Below are 23,228 nucleotides of genomic sequence, written 5' to 3'. Positions count from 1 at the left end.
GGTGGGGGAGGGAGATAAATTCCCATCCCGATCCCTACACTTAAACTTATTCCCCATCTCCGTCTCAGATGTCTGTTGCAGGGGGATTTTGTCCACCATTATCAGTCCTTGCGGATCCCCACGATTCCCGCAAAGATCCATAAATATAAAAGAATATTATTAACCAAATTTTAATAGGAAAAATGTCTTTTAGAAGACTTTGTTCTCCAACCCCATTTCTTACTGGGAAAAATCTTAATCTTAGGGATCCCTAAGGGACCAATCCCTGCTTAGATCTCACTAGGAGATACAGGTTGACATCCCTACATACATTAAAATAATAAATTTTAAGCTAAAAGTTCAAACACAATTAGAAGTAGTGTTAGAAAAAAGTTATGTTAATAAAAAAACGACAATCTTGTAAAAAACACAACAGTTACCAAACATATATAGTGTTTATTAATGAAAGTTTCTAAGCTACAAAGCTATAAACTTATTCATTGATCTTGCCAAAGACATTTTTATTGGGTGTTTATTCAATATAGTGTTGAGACCAAAACAGATCCACGACCACACCTTTCCTTAACCGGACAAATCAAATCAAGTATAATCCTCTTTTCACAACATGGATAAAAACATAAAAAGTAATCTGCGCTTCTAGTGGAAACAAAGTTAGTATAAAAGATGAATTGGAAAAAGTGATACCTTACAAAACAAAATGCTAGTAATATTATAGAACTTGCAAGAAAAACATAAAATTGTATCATTGGATTGCTGCAATAAGTTCCTATATTGTTCATTCCTTCTTTTTTCGGTCATAGAGTTGTATCTCTCTTCTATTCAGTAGTTGCAAAGGTCTAGCATTCTTCTCTGCATGCTGCCATAGAGTAGTCCACAAGTAAGTAATGTAGTTATATATCGTTCAAATTGGTTTCTACGTGTTGAAAAAAATTAGTTCCTAAGTTACTTATTCGAAATGAAATTGAACTTAATTTAACTTACATCATGAACCGCCTCTCTAAGTAACTTCACTTGTGCTCTAGACACCCCTCTTATCTGATGATCATTAAAGTTTAATGCTTCAACAAATTTAAAAAAATGAAATATATATGTATTAATTGGTACCTTTTTATTCATAGTCCAAATGACACCTTCAGTGCAAGGAGGGACAGTGAGAGAGCCAATGTATCTGTAATATTTTTTTCCTCCAAACTTGATTTTGGAGGGATTAACCACTCCAATACTCATTTCTGCTTCAGTATTCACCAAGACTTTTATGTATTTTGACAACTGAAATTGTTGTAAGTATATATAATTAATGAAATTAATTAATTAAATGTTTTAATTAATTAGTTATCAAAATAATACTACCTTAGTGAGAAAAGGATCTGGTCGGCCAAACTTATATAGAATTCCAATAACAGCAATCTTGCTTTTCCCATTTATTTTTGGGCTTTCATGTACCAAATGTAGCTCCACATCATACCTAATATATATTTCAGATCTTGATCAATGGATCACTCTATGATTCAGAGGTTTCAAGCATTACACATGATGGTTTCAAGCATTACAGATCTTGATCAATTCATTTTTTTTTATTTGTTTCTATTTTTTAAATTTATGTGAAATAACATTATCAATTATGCATTATTGTAACATAGCGAGTATTATATTCACTTGTTAAAAGGAAAAGGAATGAAGCGAAAAATCTGAATGAATATGGTGAAGCAAACACAAACCTTCTTCCATTGATGGTATGCTCAGAAGGTGAGTGCCAATGGGCTTGATGTAGAAAAAACTTTGTTCCATTGATATTTATTGAACCTGCATCTCCCTCCCATTTCACCTGTATCATTTATTTTAAATTCTTAGTAAAATACTATTACGCTATTGATTAATAACATTTAAAAAAAAATAAAACTCTATTGAAAAAATAAAAAATAAAAGAAACAAATGAAGAGGATATGAGATATGCCCCTAATCTATCAAAACAAACAAAAATGTTAATTAGTTAGATCAAAATGATCTCTCCAATAACTATTTCAAACAAACACATTGTGGTAAATTAGTCCACCACGTATTGTGATCTATAAAATTTCTTGCATAAGCCAACCTATATGCACGTGTATTTAATTCGTGAAAGATATGAGACATTTGTAATCTAAACGAATGAATGATATTTCTTTTATTAGTCAATAATTTTCGAGGAACTAATTTTTCATTGTAGAAGTCTTAAATTGTAAGGGTTGAATCACTATCTAATCATAGGTGGTTCCATCTCATTATCTTTTCATGGTGGATGACTAACATAACATCGTGCAGTTTTGCTTGAAAAAAGGTGGTTATTCCTACCTTAATCAGAAAATTTCAAAGAAAAGGCCTAAAAATAATCTCTGAATATGTAATCACATGTTGAGCCTACCATATTTCTTCTAGAAGATCCATATATCTTGCATTTGATCCAACCAATGTCATGCTTAATCCAATTTATTTGAATTTTTGGTGTCGCTAGATATTTGCAGTTTATGTCAAATGTTTTAATAATTATATACTCCAACATTGAAGAGTATATATACCCTTTAAAAGATGGTGAGTAAAAAAGTATCAACTTTTTAATGTGGTTAATCTTTGTGTTAATCATTGTTGTACCTCTCTTACTTCTAATGGTGTTTCTTAGATTCCAAGTTTTCAAAATTATTAGAACAAATTGTGCTAGAAAAAATATTTAACCAACATACTCTAACCTCTATCCAGAATGTTAAGAATGTTGTTTATGCATGTCATGTTTAATCTCATGGAAATTATTTCTCCCATCCAATCCCAAAGTTGTAGAGTGAAGCGGAATTGAAGGTGGAAATGATTCACATAAATAAATTAACAACATACCTCTCTTGCCCAACCTGCAAGAGACTTCACTAGTGAAACATATTTCTGCCCTATTTCCTTTGGCCGCTAAATATTTTGGATACAAAAGTTGAAGCAACCATACGCCTCTTTAAAAGTTAGAACTTCATTATTTATTCCATACTATATTAACTTTTTTTACTCCATATAAGGCAGTTGCAATTTCAAGATATCCTTTGCATTTTCAGGTGCATAATCTTGTAACAAAGTAGGAATGTTATGTAATATCCCAATTTTTTCTGGACATTTTAAAGCTTTCATACATTCTACTTTATTTTACTTTGCGTCATCAACATATCATAACATATCTTTCATCACGCATAATGCCTAAAATGTCGACCAGAATAAATTCTTGAATATACAGACAGATCGGTTGAGTCGATTCTCGATTGTGCATAAACTTAATAGACGAAAAATTTAAAATTTGGACTTGCAGACATCAATTTTGTTAATCTACGATCTGCGTAGTTTAACTTAGCACGCTCGTCTTATTTTTCAGACTACTTTTTTTCAATCACATTGTGATCAGCCTTAGTCTCTTCAACCAAGTATTTTTTATTTCAAAAATTGATCAAAACATATATGTTTCTGATAGATTTATTTTGTGCGGATCATTTTAGTGCATTCATTTTAATTTTCCTGACACTTTTGCACTCGATTTTTATTCATTTTATCCCTTTTTTAAAATCTTTTTATCAAATTGTTCAGAAAAAATTAAATATAATTATTTATATTTTTATTGTGGTTATTTTAAAAGGAGTGAATTTTAGTTGTTTTAATTGATTTAATTTAGCCTAGATCTTTTAAAACATATATAATGGAAAACTTTGACATTTTAAATTAATTAACAAAATGTGTTTCTTTGTTTCCATCATGACCGTCGAATCCAATTGATCAAGGGTTCTCAATTGTTATCCCCAACTATTCCATTTCACCAATCACAATTAAGAGGAAGGATACCGTAAAAAACAAGAGATTAGAAAAGAGAGGGAAGATTGACGCTCAAAACAATAGAAAAACTCAGATCTCTTGCTCCCTGCCCCCCTTCAAGAAAAATAGCTCTCAATGTCTTTCTCAATTGGGGAATAGAAAACAAAAATGTGGCCTTAAGGGATTTGGAACTCTCAATTTCATTTTTTTCTTGGACACACAATAAAATAAGAAACAAATTTTTTCACTATTTTCTAAACCTTTCTCTCGTTGACTTCAGAAAAGAAGAAAAAAGAGCTCACTACATACCGTCACCCTTTACCACTGATATAAACCCCACACAACAACACTAAAATCTCTTCCACTATATACTATGACCATCGTGTCAAACTCCTCTTCCACTTTCATGTGGCCTACCTCAGTTTTCTCTTCCAAGAACACCATTACACATCCACCGTTGAACCGAAAACCTCACTTCCAAAAACCTCCGCCAACACGCATAGATCTACTCCACCCAAAATCATCGTTGCGTAATTGACTCCCGAATTCGAATTTGGTTGTGACGAACATTTTTTTTTAAAGGGTTTATCTATATTTTTTCTTTCCTTCTTTGGAATAAATAAAATTCGGTGACAACTCTATTCAAATCATTTTTCTAAGACTTCAAGAAGGATCGTATTTTTCGAGATGCGACATGTTCCAGTGGTGACTATGAATTATGTTATTTATTATCTATATTATAGATTTTCTGGAAGAATCAGATGTATTTATAAGATAGTCATTCATTTGACAATAAATCAACCTTTCAACCATTCCCAATTTTCCAAAATATATAATCCTCAATGCATGTCACATTGTGCTTAATTTCATGCCACAATGAGGATGAAATATGATACTTTATTGGTATTTTGTCACTAAAGTATCTGTTCTTCAGGGTTTATATGAATAATTGTCAAGTATGATATAAGCCTCCAACTTTGTATTCCTAAAACACATACTGTAAAAGGAGTGCAAACCTTACTCCATCTAACTATTGTCATCCTTATGACATCAAAGTTTCTCGACCATACAAAGTTTGTTATACAAGTATCCAATTTATTCATCAATGAAACAGACCACTCATAGATTTTAAGGTTATAAAGTAACATTCCATGGGTCATTTAGTTAACAAGTTGAATTATTCCCTTCATATATAAGATGTGTAGTTTTCATGTGGCTAATTTAGATATGGCCTTCTTTGTTATTGGTAGCAAATATTGAACTTTTGGCCTACTCTTGAATATTGGTGTACTCCAAGGTAATCAAATTTTGTCTGACTTATGTTGAAACCAAGAATTCCTGCAACTTATCTCAGTCTGATACTTGAAATAGCTCCTCCAAACATTTTGCATTTTATGGGACTATGGCGTTGCCTGAATTTTGAGCATATTCTTGTAATAATTCTTGGATATCAAATTCATTTTTTGGTATCTTTACAAAATATCATTATATCATCTACAAAGAAAGTGCGACTTTCAATGGTAGTTCTTCCATGAGTAATACATGTAATGTATCTTTGTTCAACTAAATTTACTAACTTTCTACTTAAAGCATCTTCAGCAATGCAAAATAGTGAAAGGGGTAGACCTCATTGTTTTACTCCTCTAGAACAAACGAAGAAGCTTGTTGCATTGTCATTAACTAAAACATATACTCTTGCTGAATGGAGTATTGTTGTAATTCAGTTACATAGAATATAATATTAAAGCCAAAGTTCTTATACACCATATGTAAATAACTCCACTCTAGAGTATCAGATACCTTTTTTATATCAATTTTTATAGACATGTTCCCTCAAAAGGATTTCATTTCCAATATATTTATTGCCTCATATGTGATCCTATTCATATATACTCCTACGACGTATGAATCTCCTATGATGCTTTGAGACTATTTTAGGAGTCAATCTAGCAAGCCTATTAATTATGAACTTTGTGATAATCTTGAATTGGAAATTTGACAATGCTATAGATCTAAAGTTCTCTATGGTATCAACTCCATGGAATTTGGGTGTCAAAGTAATTTTCATAGAGTTAAGATTGAGTAAGATTCTATGAAATCCAGACTCGAACACGGACAGGGGACACGACACGGACATAGACACGAGGATCCCGTTAATATAAAAATTATAAGACACGGACACGGTCATATATATTTTATATATTAATATAATAATATAATTTATGGACAAAATTTGTAAAGAGTTTAAAATGAAAATGAAAATTTATGTTTATTTAAGATAAAACAATAAAAAATTCTTGTATCACTTTCAAATAAATTTCAAATATAATAATTGATATTCATAGATACCTTATGAAAATCGAAGTAATGGTGTGCATAAATGAAAATAATCAGAGAAGATAAAAGAATTTTATAGAGACAACAGCAGCGAATATAGAAAAATAAAAAATTCTAATTTTGTTGTTTTTATAGTAAAGAAGAGGAATATGAAAGCTAAAAAATCTATTTATTTTTAAAATTTTAAAATTTTTTGAATTGTACTTTTTTTTTGAAAAAAAATTGAAATTTTTTGAATTAGATCGTATCCTTTATTTGAAATAAGGTGTCATATCTGTGTCCGCAGCAATTAAAATTTTTGTTTTCCTTAAACACTTCAAAAACATGTTGGATACGTGTCGTACGCGTGTCGGTGTCTGACACGACGTATGATACCCTAGTATATCCCAGAAACTTTTGGTAACCACCAAAGTCATATGTTCAAGTGTAGAGTTGTCATCCATTTGAAAAACAAATGTTTTGATTTCATCATATTGTGGCATGGTAGTGAGAAAAACAATGTCTGCTCTGAATAATTCATCTAAAATACTTTAAATTATTCTATAAACAATATTATTATTTTTTCTTTTTCCAAATTTGGATGTCATCAGGTAACTAAATCTAAATGTCTAAGTCTGATGAAAGAAAAAAACAAACTAATAAAAGAAATAAGATATACCAATTCAATAAAATGAGATATTTAAAAAAAATGAAAACTACTCCACGTTATATATATAGTATTTACTATTATAGAAAACTAATATTTTTGTATTTCTTTGAATTTAATTTAGGTTAATTCAATTAAATTCTATCGGACCCCAATTAAACATGAAGTCAGACATTTAAACTTCAGACTTGTAGTTTTACTAATTCAATGTTTTATTCAATTTTAATTACCTTAACCAATGAGTTTATTCAAAACGTTTTCCATAAATAAAATACTTATAATACCTCCTTATTTTACACATTAAAATGGATAAAACTAAAAGAGACATTTGTCAAAAGTAGAAAACACAGGCAAAACCGCGTTGGTTAGGTGTTGATTATTTTTGATACGTTAGGTATTAATTATTATTTATTTGTTTGTAATATTAGGTGTTACTTAAGTGTCAACTATGTCCTATAATATAGTATAATATATAATGTACTATATAATATAATACTATGTAATATATATTAAGGTATGTATTTGCTTATTCAATATTCATGCAACTTTAGTTTAAAAAATGCACATTCATGCAACTATGCCTTATTTATAAAGAGCAGCCAGGCTTGATGTCAGAGAGATTCATTGTACTTTTAAAACTGTTGTATCTAACATTAAATAGATTATATAATTAGAAAAAATATAGTTAATATGATCTTGAAAAATAATATTATAACTATTTTAAAACAAATTTTGTTGTAAATAGTTAAGAATTTAATTGATATGTATCGTAAGTGTAATTTAATTATAATTATTATTTTTTACAAGTATTTAACTTTTACTTTAATTATATATAAATATTATTTATGAATGGTTTGCGCATATCTATTAATCTCAATAGCTAATAATCATGTAACATTAATTAAATAGGGTACAATAAGAATTATAATTAATGTTATTTAAATAGTACAATAGGAAAAAATTAATGCTATCTTAAAAATGTCGAATATCTGAGACAAGTCTTTTATGAAATGGGGTCCGACTGGATTCAGTTATTATGATAGAGATAGCAAGTATATATATTGTTTCAAGTCAAAACCATTTAAAAATATTTCCGTTATAATTCTTTAGTCCATAAATGATAAATATATGAATGACTTTAACTGAGCGTAAATTTATTTATTGTTTGATTCAATCGTTAGAAGAAAAATGAATTTCTGGGTTGAAAAATTACCTGAATATCATGACCTCTATTTTTGATAGTAGCATTATGAGGCTTATAATTCTTCTTTAATTTTCCTAACTTTGGAACTATCCTCACTCTGTGGCTTGACATATCAATTGGAGATTGCATTCTTCCATTCTTACATGCTTTCCATTCCTTCTTCAATTCACCCCAATGTGAAGGACCCTTTTCGCTCCCTTTTATGTAATCAAATTCATGCTCATCCTCTGCACAAATACATAGATCTCAAATTACTCAAATCATACAACAAATTATGAATCTAATGATGAGGAAATAAAAAGTTTATCTTTCTTACCAACTTCTTGTGCTATGGTCCATTTTGTTGAAAGGAGAAAGATAGTGACTAGTATTAGAAGATTTGAAAGGGACTTTGTGTGAAGTTTTTGGTGTTTCATTTTGATTTCAAGTAAAAGGGGTGGAAGATTTGGACTTGGAAAGTTTTGAATGGGTAATGGAAGAAGAAAGCAAAGAAATATATTCTATAGAAGGAAGGGTAAATAAGTAATTGCATACAAAGTTCTTGGAATATTTGGTAAAGAGAAAGTGAAACTTCCTAGTAAACTCAAATTTGAATTCTTTTCCATTTTCTCATCTTTATTGATATATTTGTATTTGTTCTTCTTCCAAGAAAACAATAACATAATGTCCATTTTAATTTTATATTTAGGAAAAAACTTTTTATTGGTTTTTTTAAATCAGCTATTTTATGTATGTAATTAAGGAATATAATCTTTCCAATCAAGGAGAACCACTTTATGTTTAAAAATGGATTTGAATCAAGCCTTTGACATATTGTAATTTTCCATAATTACATTTTAATTAATCAATTAATAATATTTTATTTTTAATCAAATGATTCAATTGTAGATAATTAATTAGGTAATATTCTTTTTGTATTGGGTTGGTCAGTTTTTTTATTGGGTGTATTTTTATAGTTTAAAATTGTGATGAGTGTAAGATTGAATATATTAAAAAATTTAAATTATTAAACATGATCAAAGGGTTATATAATATGTTTCTTAAAAAATTTAAAATTTGAAAAAGAATCAAACTTTTTGACATCGCTTAAAGATGAGGATATTTTTTATTATTTGCAGGTATAAGTTTATGTAGATTAAACATGATTTTTTTATAGAAATATTATAGAAACAAATTACAATCTGAAAATTTTTTGGTAGAAAATCCTTAGAGAACATATAAGAGTCAAGCGTGATTAACCTAAATTAATTATAAGTCAATAATTGTTAACAATAAAGATGTTATAAGGTTGAGTATTAAGTATTATAGTTTGTTGAATCAAAATTGGTTGATATAATTTTTCTTTAATTTTGATGATAACAAAGTATTTAAAGAACAATTGAGTATTCTAACATTTGTTCAAGTGTGCATGATCATATTATTAAGAACATATGAAGAGAAGCTTGATTATTCTGCATCTGAAGATCAGACTCTGACTCTGAAGATCACTTTTGAAGACGCTGGCTCTGATGGAAGATCAAGTAAAGAAGTCAACTCTGAAGAAAGTCAGTCTCTGCTTATTCAGCTTTGAAGCTTCAGAAGCCAATAAGTGGAATCTAAAGTGATCAACCTCTGAAGAGTGAAGTCTGAAGAAAGCCAACCTCTGAATCAGAGTCTCTTCAATTGAGGCAACTTTGACACACTAAGAGACCTTTTGATCAGGTGAAGACTTAAGGAAAAATCTCTCCTTTGATGTCTGACCTTCAACGGATAATTCCTCTTGCAAAAATTTGTTTTCTTGATGTGTCTAATAAAGTAGAAAGTTTAACCAACCTTTTGGTGAAAGTCATCAACGTCTCTTTTCTCCCTCTCTATTTAAGGAGCATCAGACCTGAAGAACAAAAACAACAATGCAATACACTTCAATACAAGACCCTGAACATTGACATTCAAAGATAGTCTTAACACTTGTATATTTTAGAAGTTCATAAGTCTTAGACTCTTTCTAAGTTGTATTTTGTCTACACCTCTGATTGTATATCAAGTGTACTTGTTACCTAAATCGCTTAATAATTTGTTATAGAGTCAGAAGTCTCTTGCTTTAGTGCTTGAGAATTTGAAGTTTCTTACTTGTGTATTTGAGCAAAGGAAGTCTCTTACTTGTGGTTTTGAGCAAAAGAAGTCTCCTACTTGTGTGTTTGAGTAAAGGAAGTCTCTTACTTATGGGTTTCAGCAAAGGAAGTCTCTTGCTTGTGTGTTTGAGCAAATGAAGTCCCTTACTTGTGTGTAATATTCTATATTCCCTTAAATGCTCAATTGATTGTCGATTGAGATCAACTGAGTTTCTATGTACTCTATCTCTTGTCAGTTTGAACACTTTGAGCTCCTATGTGCTATAAAAGCTGTCAGTTGGGATCAATAGAGTAACCAGTGGACTTAAAAGAGATCAATTATTTTTAAAGAGATTGACTATTATTAATTATTAGAAGAAAGAGTATTTGGTAACATTAATAATTGGTCAATTGGTACTAGAAGACAAAATACTAATTAAGATACTTTCTCTCATTATTTACTATTATATATATATATATATATATATATATATATAATATATATATATAATATATATATATATATATATATATATATATATATATATATATATCTATATATATATATTATATATATATATAATTATATATATATATTATATATATATATAATATTATATGGTATAATATATGTATGAAATTATGTGGTGGAGAAGAGAGAAGAAAAGGGGATAAGAATAAAGAATAAAGGAAAGAAGAAATGGACAAGAAAAGGGAAGAAAAACGTGGAGGAGGAAAAAGAGAAGAGAAAGAGAGTTATAAGGAAAAAGAGAAAACGAGAGAAAAAGGAAAAGAGAAAGGAAAGAAAGATAAGAAGATCAAGAAGGGAAGAAGAATAGAAAAGCCATTGGGGATCCATCATGACCACTATCATCAACAACTTCATTTTGTCATCTTCATCATCATCAATCTTCATCATCTTCATCATCTTCATCTATCAAAGGCGAGTTCTAGATAAGGTTTAGTCTTTATAAGGAAATAATTAATGATTGGGAATTAGGGTTTGCGTGTTTTTATAATGATGTTGTTAAATGTTGTTGTGATTAATTATATGATGTTTTGGTTGTCTTTCTTACATGGTTGTTGTGTTCTTCATATGATAGAATGTTGTTGTTGTGCTTAATTCTATGTTGTGGTTGTTGTCTTGCTTCCATGGTTGTTATCTTCTTCATATGATAGAATATTATTATTGTTATTATGATCTAATGTTAGCACAAGTATTGACATGGTTTGAAAGGGGCAACTATGGAGTATGAAGTGTTAAAAGCTGGTATTTTTTACGATTGCATGACAAACATAATCGATTGTGCCTGTAGAAATTGAGGGAAATTGTAGTTTTTAGGCTGAATAATCGATTGTTTATCAACTTTTTCTCAAACAGAGAGTTTTGGAAATCCAAAAAATCGATTCCTTGTCATGGTACATGCCTTACCACTAGGACAAAGCTACTGTTGTTTAATACTTATGAAATGAATAATTTTTAACCTAAATCTTGATTAGGTTAAATTGATGGATAAATTGAGTGTTGTGACTCTGTTTTGGATGCGGACATATGCGTTAGGGAACTAACGCAGAGGTCTATGATATATAGAGATATCTATGACTTATTCCACTGTACCTTTCCCTTTAAGTCTGGTGAACCCCCACCATAGGATTATCGGACGAATGTTGCTTTAAGACTTGTAAGTGGAATAAGTTGGATTGAGGCAAGTTGAGTGATAAACTTTCATATGGTCCTTGTAGCATGTTATATTGCCTTATATGCTTTAATGTATGTTATATGTGTTATTGGTTATTGTTAGATGCCCAAAAGTGCTTATTAGAGCTATCATATGTGGGCATCTTTCACTCTTTTCCTTGCTAAAACTGTCAAAACCACATTTGTTTTACATGGAATGCATTACATTGATAAACAAGCTTGGTGCCTTTGATTTGTGTGTTATTGTGCAGGAAAGACATGAACTAATTGAAAATGAAGACACAAGAAAATTGGCAAAGGAACCAAAGAATACAAGCATTTCATCAGCCTGCTCGCTAGGCGAGGCTGTGGCGAAGCATTGGTTCGCTAGGCGAGTTCCTGGCGAAAAGCTCCAGTAAATTGTCAAATTAATTCGCTAGGCGAGCTGAAGGCGAAGGTGGTAGCGAGTTCGTTTTGTTTTGGTGAAAAACGCAGCCAGCACTCACTCGCTAGGCGAAGCTCTAGCGAGTCCCCAACGAGCATTCCAGTAGCAAAACCTCTCAACCTCGCTGGGGCGAAGGTTGAAGCGTGTCCTTCGCTAGGCGAAGGTATGTTCGCTAGGCGAACATGACAGTTCAGCAGGCCCTGTTTTCTCTGGGCGCAGGGGCCTTATGTGCCCATTTTAGACCCTCGCTAGGCGAGCCAGTCTGCTCGCCTAGCGAACCTGACAGCCCAGCAGTGGTCTATAAGTAGCAGGTGCCACTTTTGGGCACCAGACCTCATTTTTACCAACTTTTTCCACTTTTGTACTTTCTTCTAGATATTTTTGCAGCATTGTTTTGGGAGCTTTTATGCCCTAGTTTTCATTTCTCTTCATCTAGCAACCATCTTCCACAAAAAGAAGGTGGATTCCCATCCAACTTCGATTATCCGACTTGGATGTTGATCAACCTTCTTTCCTTACTTGCCGACCAAGCTACCATGAAAATGAGTAGCTAAGTCATCCATTTGTCAAGGTTAGATGTAGGTGATTACTAGCTTTGTGTGTAAATGTAAGGATCCTCATATGTAAACTCTTTAACGGTAAATATATGATGAAAACTTTGTTTCTATTTAAAACTCTTTGTGTTGGTTTATGATCGAGAGATGTTTACCGACTCTTGACCTAGGTCTTCATCCAAACTTGTTCGTTAGCTAGAGATAGTAATGAATGATTTTGTTCACCATAAGGTTGAACCAAAAAGTTGTCATTTTGATAGATTGTGTTCGAGAGAAACAATGGATCAAAATGGCAAAACTCACAAAATGTGTTCGAGAGAAACATTTGAGAGGACTTTGTGAAATGATTTATCATCTAAAGGAGTTTATAAGATTGTTGACCGAGCAAATACATGCAAAGTGATCATTGAAACCTAACTTTGACAATATTTCTCATATTAATCAAAACATAACTTTTACCGCAATTAATTACTTTTTATGCAAGATAACTTGATTAAAACCAAAACCCTATTGTTACATTAAGTTAAGATTAAACAACCATCGAACGGCGGCGATATCTTACAATCTCTGTGGATACGATAACAAAAACCCGACACGAAATATACGTTTCAACAAAATGGCGCCGTTGCCGGGGATTGTAAATTGATATTGCGAGCATCGCAATGGTTGTTTAAGTTTTAGCTTGTGAATTTTTGACTTGTGCTTGTAATTTGTTTGGTTTAGTGTGCAGCTTACGTTTTATGCGAGGGCAAATCCCTGTGGACGAACTTCTTTTTGATCCTGAGATCGAGAGAACCGCAAGGAGGCTCAATAGCAAAACGAGACGTAGGAGGCAACAGGCTAGACAACGCCAAGAGCAAGGAGAAAGTTCTTCAACCACAAATCCACACCCATTCATACCAAACATGGAGCCACAACCACCACCACCTATTTCTACTCCATGTATCAATAGTCCAAGGAACACCGCTCAGTTTGCCAACCACACAGGAAGGCAAGCTGAGATGAAAACGGGAACTCTGAATTTATTATATGGGAGTCCATTCACCGGAATGGACCATGAAGACCCATTTGCTTTTCTCACAAAATTTTATGAGATAGCATTGGCTGCCGGAGTGGATCAGACTCAGGAGCTTCCGTTGTTCAGACGATTATTTCCCCACGCTTTGCTCGGTAAAGCAAAGGATTGGTATCTCGATCAAACACCGGCCGTAATGACAGACTGGAACGTGTTAGAAGAGAAATTCATTGAAAGATTTTTCTCCCATAACCGATTCATGGAATCAAAGACGGCCATCTCGGTGTTTTCTCAAGGAACCAGTGAATCTTTAAATGAAGCGTGGGAGAGATTCAAGTCCATGCTTAGGAAATGTAAAGGGCATGGATTTGATGAATTGACTCAAATCCATATCTTCAGAAATGGACTTCAACCAAACTGCAAGACGTTGTTGGATGCCACCTCGGGTGGCTCGTTGATGTCAAAAAGTGCCGAAGAAGCCACAAACATTATAAATCGAATGGCTCTAAATGATCTTCAGAGTCAAAGTCATGGAAATTCTTTGAAGAAGGCGGGAGTGCTTGAGTTAGGGACGAATGATGCCATCCTTGCCCAAAACAAGCTCATCTCACAACAAGTGGAACTCTTAACGCAACAAATCAAAGAGTTAAGAGAACCGTCAAAAGCTAAACAAATAGCTTGTTGTGAACTTTGTAAAGGTGAACATGACACCGGATTTTGTCCACCTCCCGGTTTTGACGAAGTAAACTACATGGCCAATCAACGGGACTATCAACCGAGACAACAACAACCTTATCAACCGCACCCTCAACAACACACAACAACAACAATTCCAAGGGAACCAAGGGTTCCAACCTAGAAGCAACTATTATCATAACCAAGGTTATGGAGGTGGTTCTTCTAGCCGTCAAAACCCTCCCCAAAATCCGTATCAATCTCAACAACCGCCGGTCGTCAATTCTAAATTGGAAGAGACATTGACGCAATTCATGCAAATGTCAATGGCCAATCAAAAGAGTAATGACGCGGCCATAAAAAATCTTGAAACTCAAGTTGGGCAACTTGCCAAGCAACTCGCTGAACAACATACCGGTCCTTCTTTTTCGGCTAATACGCAAACAAATCCTAAGGAGCATTGTAAGGCGATTATGACGAGAAGTGGGAGGGAGTTGGGTAGTGAGAATGAAAAAAGAGTTGAGAGTGAACAAAGAGAGAAAGAGAAAGAAATTGAGGAGGAAATAGTGGAGGAAAATGTTGATGGTGAAATAGGAGTGTGGAGTGATGAGGAAGAAGTTGAAAAGAATAGAAATAATGGTGAAATTGAAAAAGAAAAAGGTGTGGAGATTGAGGAAAATAAAAGTGATGAGGTAATAAGGGAGGTAGTGAAGAAGCCTAGATGGAAAAGTGCTAGAATTGCAAAGGGAAAGGAGGTAGTGAGCGCTACTCCTATCCAAAACCTTCCTTATCCTCATGCTCCTTCCAAAAGGGAGAATGAACGGCATTACGCCCGGTTCATGGATATTTTTAAACAGTTGCAAATCAACATTCCGTTTGCTGAAGCCTTGGAACAAATGCCAAAGTATGCCAAATTCATGAAGGACATACTAACCAAAAAGCGGAGGTATACGGAACTGGAGACCATCGTCCTTGATGCGAGCTGTAGTGCCATTATTCAACGGACGCTTCCTAAGAAAGAGGTTGATCCGGGAAGAGTTACATTGCCGGTTAAAATTGGTGACGTTTATGTCGGGAAGGGACTTATTGACTTGGGGTCGAGCATTAATCTTATACCTTTGTCAATTATCAAGAGGCTTGGCAACATCGAGATTAAGTCCATCCGAATGACATTGCAATTGGCGGATAAGTCGACGACCCATCCTCATGGCGTAGCCCAAGATGTGTTGGTGAAGGTCGACAAATTCTTTTTCCCGGTGGATTTTATTGTAATTGATATGGAGGAAGATGATGGTGCTCCGCTCATATTGGGCCGACCATTCATGAAGACCGCAAGAATGATGATAGATGTTGATGACGGTTTAATGAAGGTGCGGGTTCAAAATGAGGAAGTCACATTTGATCTATTCGAGGCGATGAAGCATTCCAAGGATAGAAATGATAGCTTTCGCATCGATGTGATCGAAGACGCTATTATAGAGGTTTCAAAGCATATTCATGAGATATCTCCTATGGAGTTAGCTCTTGACGACTCATTGGAGGTTTTCACTGTTGAAGAGGAGCGAGCTCTTGAGGAATGCTTAAAGGAACTTGATAGTTTGGAAGACCTACAACCGTGGGAAGTAGAGGAAGAAAATTTGAAGAAGGAGGTAATTGACGAGAAAGCGCCAATTGAATTAAAAGAGTTACCTTCGACTTTGAAATATGTGTTTCTAGATGAGACCGAGGCAAAGCCGGTCATCATAAGCAACCTTTTGACAAAAGAAGAAGAAGCCCGTCTAATCATTGTGCTAAAAACCAATCAAGAAGCTATGGGTTGGACTCTTTCCGATCTAAAAGGAATTAGTCCATCCTATTGTATGCACAAGATTTTGATGGAGGAGGATTTCAAGCCGGTAGCTCAACCACAACGCCGCTTAAATCCTACGATGAAAGAGGTTGTAAGAAAGGAAGTTGTGAAGCTATTGGATGCAGGAATGATTTACCCGATCTCGGATAGTCCGTGGGTTAGTCCTGTGCACGTGGTTCCGAAGAAGGGTGGAATGACCGTAATCCGAAATGACAAAGACAAATTGATCCCGACTAAAGTTGCCACGGGGTGGAGAATGTGTATAGATTATAGACGGTTGAATACCGCGACTCGTAAGGACCATTTCCCACTCCCATTTATGGATCAAATGCTTGAAAGACTATCGGGCCAACAATACTATTGTTTTTTGGACGGCTACTCCGGGTACAACCAAATTGCGGTTGACCCGGTTGATCATGAGAAGACGGCTTTCACGTGTCCGTTTGGAGTGTTCGCATACAAAAAAATGCCCTTTGGGCTGTGCAATGCACCGACGACCTTCCAACGATGTGTCCAAGCCATTTTTGCCGATCTGATAGAGAAAACAATGGAAGTCTTCATGGATGACTTCTCGGTATTTGGTGGGACGTTTAGTCTATGCTTGGCAAATTTGAAGACGGTGTTGGAAAGGTGTGTGAAGACCAATTTGGTGCTAAATTGGGAAAAGTGTCACTTCATGGTGACCGAGGGGATCGTGCTAGGCCACAAAGTCTCTAAAAGGGGGCTTGAAGTGGATAGAGCTAAGGTTGAAGTAATTGAAAAATTACCCCCTCCGGTGAATGTGAAGGGCATCCGTAGCTTTTTGGGGCACGCGGGGTTCTACCGGCGCTTCATCAAGGACTTCTCAAAGGTGGCTAAGCCTTTGAGCAATTTGCTCGCCAAGGACCAGGTATTTCTCTTCACCGAAGATTGTTTGCAAGCTTTTGAGGTTTTAAAAGAAAAATTGGTTACCGCTCCAATAATAGTCGCTCCCGATTGGAATAAAATTTTGAACTAATGTGTGACGCGAGTGACTATGCTGTTGGAGCGGTACTTGGCCAAAGAAAAGACAAAACTTTTCATGCGATACATTATGCGAGTAAGGTTCTTAACGAGGCTCAAATAAATTATGCCACAACGGAAAAAGAACTACTCGCAATAGTGTATGCGCTAGAAAAGTTTAGGTCCTATCTTATAGGGTCTAAAGTCGTTGTGTACACCGACCACGCGGCGATTAAATATCTGCTAACCAAGCCGGATTCGAAGCAAAGGCTCATCCGTTGGATCCTCTTGTTACAAGAATTCGATGTCGAAATCAAAGACAAGAAGGGGTCGGAAAACTTGGTAGCGGATCATTTATCCCGCTTAGTGAATGTCGAGGTTACCGCATCTGAAAAGGAAATCCGGGAAGAATTTCCTGATGAAAACTGTTTAAGGTTCAAGTTAGGCCGTGGTTTACAGACTTTGCAAACCACAAGGCTAGTGGTTTTGTGCCTGCCGACCTAACTTCGAACCAAAAGAGGAAGTTCCTTTTGGATGCGAAGTATTATGTTTGGGATGACCCATACTTGTTTAAGTTGGGTAGCGATAACCTGTTAAGGAGATGCGTAATTGGTGATGAAGCCCAGAGCATCCTTTGGCATTGTCACAACTCGCCTTATGGCGGACATTATAATGGGGTTAGAACGGCCACTAGAATTCTTCAATCGGGATTTTATTGGCCAACTATTTTCAAAGACGCACATACCCATGCGCAAAGTTGTGACAGTTGCCAAAGAAGTGGTGGGATAGGTAAGAGAGATGAGATGCCTCTCCAAAATATCCAAGAAGTGGAAGTGTTTGATTGTTGGGGCATAGATTTCGTAGGACCTTTCCCACCCTCTTATGGGAATGAGTACATGCTTGTTGCTGTTGATTATGTCTCTAAGTGGGTTGAGGCGATTGCCTCACCTCGGGCGGATGCCAAAACGGTGATAAATTTTTAAAGAAAAACATATTTTCCCGTTTTGGAACCCCCCGAGTGTTGATAAGTGACGGAGGGTCACACTTTTGCAATGCACCTTTGGAAACAATTCTAAAACATTATGGTGTATCGCATAGGGTGACAACTCCGTACCACCCTCAGGCTAACGGGCAAGCGGAGGTCTCTAATCGAGAGATTAAGAGAATCCTAGAAAAAACCGTGTCTAATTCTAAAAAAGAGTGGTCCCAAAAACTGGACGAAGCATTATGGGCCTACCGTACGGCCTTTAAAGCTCCAATTGGCCTAACTCCCTTTCAATTGGTATTTGGTAAAACTTGCCATTTGCCGGTTGAATTGGAGCACAAGGCCTTGTGGGCCCTAAAGTTTTTAAATTTTGAACATGAGTTGGCCGGTAACAAAAGGAAAGTACAATTACTTGAGTTAGAGGAGATGCGCAATGCCGCATACCACTCAAGTTGGTTGTACAAGGAAAAAGCAAAGAAGTATCACGACAAGAAGCTCCGTAACAAAGAATTTGTGCCCGGACAATTGGTCTTATTGTTTAACTCCCGGTTGAAATTGTTTCCCGGGAAGTTGAAATCAAAATGGTCCGGGCCATTTCGGGTGAAAGAAGTAAAAGAGTACGGGGCCATTGTCATTGAAGACATGGACAAGAAAGATAGTTGGACCGTGAATGGCCAACGATTGAAAGTGTATCTCGGCGGTCATGTGGATCGCGAGAGTTGTGCTCAGCCGCTCGATGCTCCTCTGTGAGCATCGCACCGTCGAGCTTAGCCGACGTTAAACAAGCGCTAGTTGGGAGGCACCCCAACATTGTAAGTATTTACTGTTTTATGTTTTATGTTGTATTGAGTACACTGTGCTAAACCCAGGCTGGATGACTTGCAAGTGCTGCATTTGCCAATGCACTTGCTGTCACGCTCGCTAGCAGCTCGCTAGGCGAGGCAGTAGCGAGCAGGTTCGCTAGCTGCTCGCTAGGCGAGGCAGCAGCGAGCGCTGCAGTACTGTTTACTATTTAAATCTCAGCAGGGCCATTTTGCCCAAACCTTCAAAAAAATTTCTGAACGGCTCTGCTGAAGAATTTGTGCTAGGCTTCTCAAACTCTCTCATTTGCATCTTTATCACCAACACTTGCTCTTTCGGTAGATTGCAAACTCTTCTCACTTCACATTTCCGAATCCGTGTACCTAAGGTTTGCCCTACTACATTTTTCTTTTTGTTTGCACTCTTAATTTCAAAATGTGAATGGCAAATAGGATGAGTGTGGTATGGGAACATTGAGGTTGCATGTGGTATTTTGGACTTTGCAATTTTTGGAGATTTAGGTTTTCAAATTGGGGATTTAGTGTTACTTTAGGTTTTGCATGCAATTAGGCAATCCCCAATAGCATAGAACGATTAATTTTCATGAGAAATCATTAGGTTCTGATGTAGGGAACCATTAGAGTATGGGTATTGGGGGAAAAATCTTTGAAAATGCAGAAAACCCCAAAACCCGTAAGGTTCGCTAGCACTCGCTAGGCGAACCTGGGGCGAGCGTTCGCTGCCACTTCGCTAGGCGAAGCAGCAGCGAGCAAGGCAGTATCTTAAATTATGCTTTGATGGATAATCTGTTGTTTGGTGTGTGTTGTTTCTTTGTATATTTTGCAGATGGAGTCAAGGTCTGGAGCTGGTAAGAAAAGAAAGGGAGCAACTACTTCCCGGACCGTGCCTATTCAATTCGATACCGACAAGTTTGTCGGTCCAAAACAGGCTGCACGGTACATCGCTCTGGAGAAGCGAAAAATACTTCCAGAGAAGCGATTTCTGATCAACCCACAGGGCACTTACAGAACTTTCGCCGGGTTGATAGACGCAAAGAAGTGGGATAGGTTGATAAGTCCCTTAGAGCATTACGACATTGCGACAGTGCGGGAGTTTTATGCTAACGCACTGCCCGACGACGACGAGCCCTTTACTTGGGTTTCTAGAGTTGCCGGGCGTCCAATTCCATTTGACCGGGATGCTATCAACCGAATCCTTGGGGAACCGCTCCAGCTGGGAGCTGACCAGAGAGACCAGTACCACACCGACCTCAGGCTTCACCGAGATATTCCTGCCATTACCGCCGACCTGCTTTTACCTGGGAAATCTGTTGAGCCGAACCCATCTGGGGTTCCTGTGAGGTATCACCGGGAGGACATGACTCCCATGGCTCAGTTGATACTGCTCTTGGTTTTGACCAACATCCAGCCCAAATCACACACCTCTACTGTGCCGATCCCAGTGGCACATTTGGTCCATTCCATCCTCACAAATGTCGAGATAGATGTGGCGAGGATAATCGCAAATGAGCTGAAGTCCGTAGTCGAGAGCGGACTTAAGTCGGGGGCTCGTGTTAATTGTCCCCTGGCCTTCCCGTGTTTGATTATGAGCTTATGTGTTCAGGCAAGGGTGAGACTTCCGTCTCGTGGGCAGGTAAGGATCCCGTCACCTATCGATGATCGGTATGTGGCTAAATATTGTAGAGCAAAGACTACCGGTGGCAGTGCAGCCTCAGGAAGTACTAGGGCTTCTGATGGTCCTAGTGCTTCTACTCCCGGACTTGATCCCTACCTCCGAGCGGTGTGTGACTACAGTTTTGAGTGGATGGCGGCATCCCAGAGAGCTATGATTGATATGCACAACAGTATGCAGAGGTTGGAACTGCAAGGTAATGACCCCTCCGGTGCTCGAGCATTGTTGGCGCGTGAGTAGTTTATGCTTAACGCTAATTGGCCTGTGGACAGGCCAGTCTATGGTGAGGGGGTGGGCGCTGATGCTGATGATGATGATGATGTTGATGATGAGGCTACCGGTTCTGAGGCCGGTAGTGAGGAGGAGTCCTGAGCCCTTAGTGGGTTAAGTTTTTGTATTTTTTTCAGTTTTTATGTCATTTCTATTTTTATCTTCGGATTTTGTATTTTGACCATGGTGTTGTACTATTGGGGTGTTTTGTCCCCCATGAACAAATTTATATTTTCAGTTAATGTTATTTATTTATGTTTTTAATTTTGTGTGTTTAATAAATTTTTGGTTGATTGAGTGGCAAACCCTTCTAGATTGGTTGCTCCTCGAGAAGTACCCAATGAAGGTGCATCCGAGCTTGGATGGCAATGATAAGAATAAACAAGTGAATGAAGCTAAGGTACATGGTTACCGTCGGCTAGAATTTTAGAATGCATTAGGAACTTTACTCTTTTTGGTAAATTGAATATTGTCTTTTTGCAACATAATTGAATGAATGCTTCATCTAGAACTTAAAACCACAAATTGTGAGGAAACCTCCATTGTACACTTAAATGCTGGATTCTAATAAGTTTTGTTGATTCATGTGATTCATGCTTTGTCTTTTATTATTGTGAAATTGTGGAAGCAATTAGAAATGATCAAGGCACTTGTTTTCTTTCGAGCACAACTACATCCAAAAACAACTTACCTGTGAGCAGAGAGAGTATTTGTTAACCCCTTTGAGCCTAAACAGTTGAATCTCGGCTTGAAATAAAGCGAGATCTCAAAAATCTTTTTTTTACAACCCGGAAAATCTTGATTATTGTTCTTTTGCCGTAAAAAGTTAAGAGCATTCACTTAGGGTGTGGAAGAAATAAGTTGGGGAGAACGAAAAAGAATTGGTAAGTACCACAACTCTTGAAAAAGAAAAGAAAAACCGAGCAAGCATAGAAAAATATATGTATAGAAAATATAGAAAAGAAACATCTGTTTTGTATATTTGATGTGAAAGAAAAGAACAAAAATAGAAAGAATGAAAATGAATGCTTGCTTGGAAGAAAAATAGTGAAAAATAAAAATTGAGTTGTGGAATATGTGTTGTGAAGGTTTCAAATAAGAAACAAATGAAACAAAGTCGAGTAGTGTGAATAATACTGTGAATGTCTCTTTTGCATCGGCACTCTCGTTTCAATGGCCTTAGAAATGACCCTTGTTTGTTAACCTAACCAAGCTTCAACCGAAAAGCCCTTAGTGATCTTTATGCTTCCACAGTACCATTTTTAATTGTTAGACATTGTATGAATCTATTTGATTTCTTCATTATTTGTTAGAGAGTGAGATTAGTCCCGCGGTTGCAAACGCGCAAAATCTTCATTCCTTATTCGAAGAGGAGAGATAGGATGATTCATTCAGAATAGTATTGTTGTAGATAGATAAATATTTTGCATTGCTATTTAAGTTTTAGTTCTTATGTATTATTTATTCGAACCGTTGGGAACTTGTATTTGCTGATTTCGCTTGTGTTTGAGCCGTTTATCCAACTTCGGAGAAACCATTTTCTTTAAGCAAATCCTCTTGTCCTTCAAGAGGCATACTTTGCTTGAGGACAAGCAAGAATCTAGTTGGGGAGAGTTGTTAGATGCCCAAAAGTGCTTATTAGAGCTATCATATGTGGGCATCTTTCACTCTTTTCCTTGCTAAAACTGTCAAAACCACATTTGTTTTACATGGAATGCATTACATTGATAAACAAGCTTGGTGCCTTTGATTTGTGTGTTATTGTGCAGGAAAGACATGAACTAATTGAAAATGAAGACTCAAGAAAATTGGCAAAGGAACCAAAGAATACAAGCATTTCATCAGCCTGCTCGCTAGGCGAGGCTGTGGCGAAGCATTGGTTCGCTAGGCGAGTTCCTGGCGAAAAGCTCCAGTAAATTGTCAAATTAATTCGCTAGGCGAGCTGAAGGCGAAGGTGGTAGCGAGTTCGTTCTGTTTTGGTGAAAAACGCAGCCAGCACTCACTCGCTAGGCGAAGCTCTAGCGAGTCCCCAGCGAGCATTCCAGTAGCAAAACCTCTCAACCTCGCTGGGGCGAAGGTTGAAGCGTGTCCTTCGCTAGGCGAAGGTATGTTCGCTAGGCGAACATGACAGTTCAGCAGGCCCTGTTTTCTCTGGGCGCAGGGGCCTTATGTGCCCATTTTAGACCCTCGCTA

The 23,228-nt window shown here is 36.1% G+C and overlaps 1 protein-coding gene across 1 annotated transcript; it reads right to left on the bottom strand.

Annotated features, from left to right (window-relative positions):
- Window positions 1-490: 490 nt before the first annotated feature.
- On the bottom strand, window positions 491-8,600 carry LOC127093377 (alpha carbonic anhydrase 7). The gene is made up of 7 exons (XM_051032302.1): window positions 8,317-8,600; window positions 8,010-8,227; window positions 1,719-1,825; window positions 1,351-1,465; window positions 1,105-1,269; window positions 982-1,035; window positions 491-856 (listed from the first exon to the last, which is right to left on the bottom strand). Exons 1-7 carry the CDS (start codon window positions 8,414-8,416, stop codon window positions 776-778), a joined length of 840 nt encoding a protein of 279 aa, XP_050888259.1. The 5' UTR covers window positions 8,417-8,600; the 3' UTR covers window positions 491-775.
- Window positions 8,601-23,228: the final 14,628 nt, after the last annotated feature.

Source organism: Lathyrus oleraceus, chromosome 6 (genome assembly GCF_024323335.1).
Source record: "Lathyrus oleraceus cultivar Zhongwan6 chromosome 6, CAAS_Psat_ZW6_1.0, whole genome shotgun sequence".
Lineage (NCBI taxonomy): Eukaryota > Viridiplantae > Streptophyta > Magnoliopsida > Fabales > Fabaceae > Lathyrus > Lathyrus oleraceus.
The sequence above is the reverse complement of the archived record's forward strand: the minus strand, read 5'-3'. Positions and strand labels throughout refer to the sequence as shown.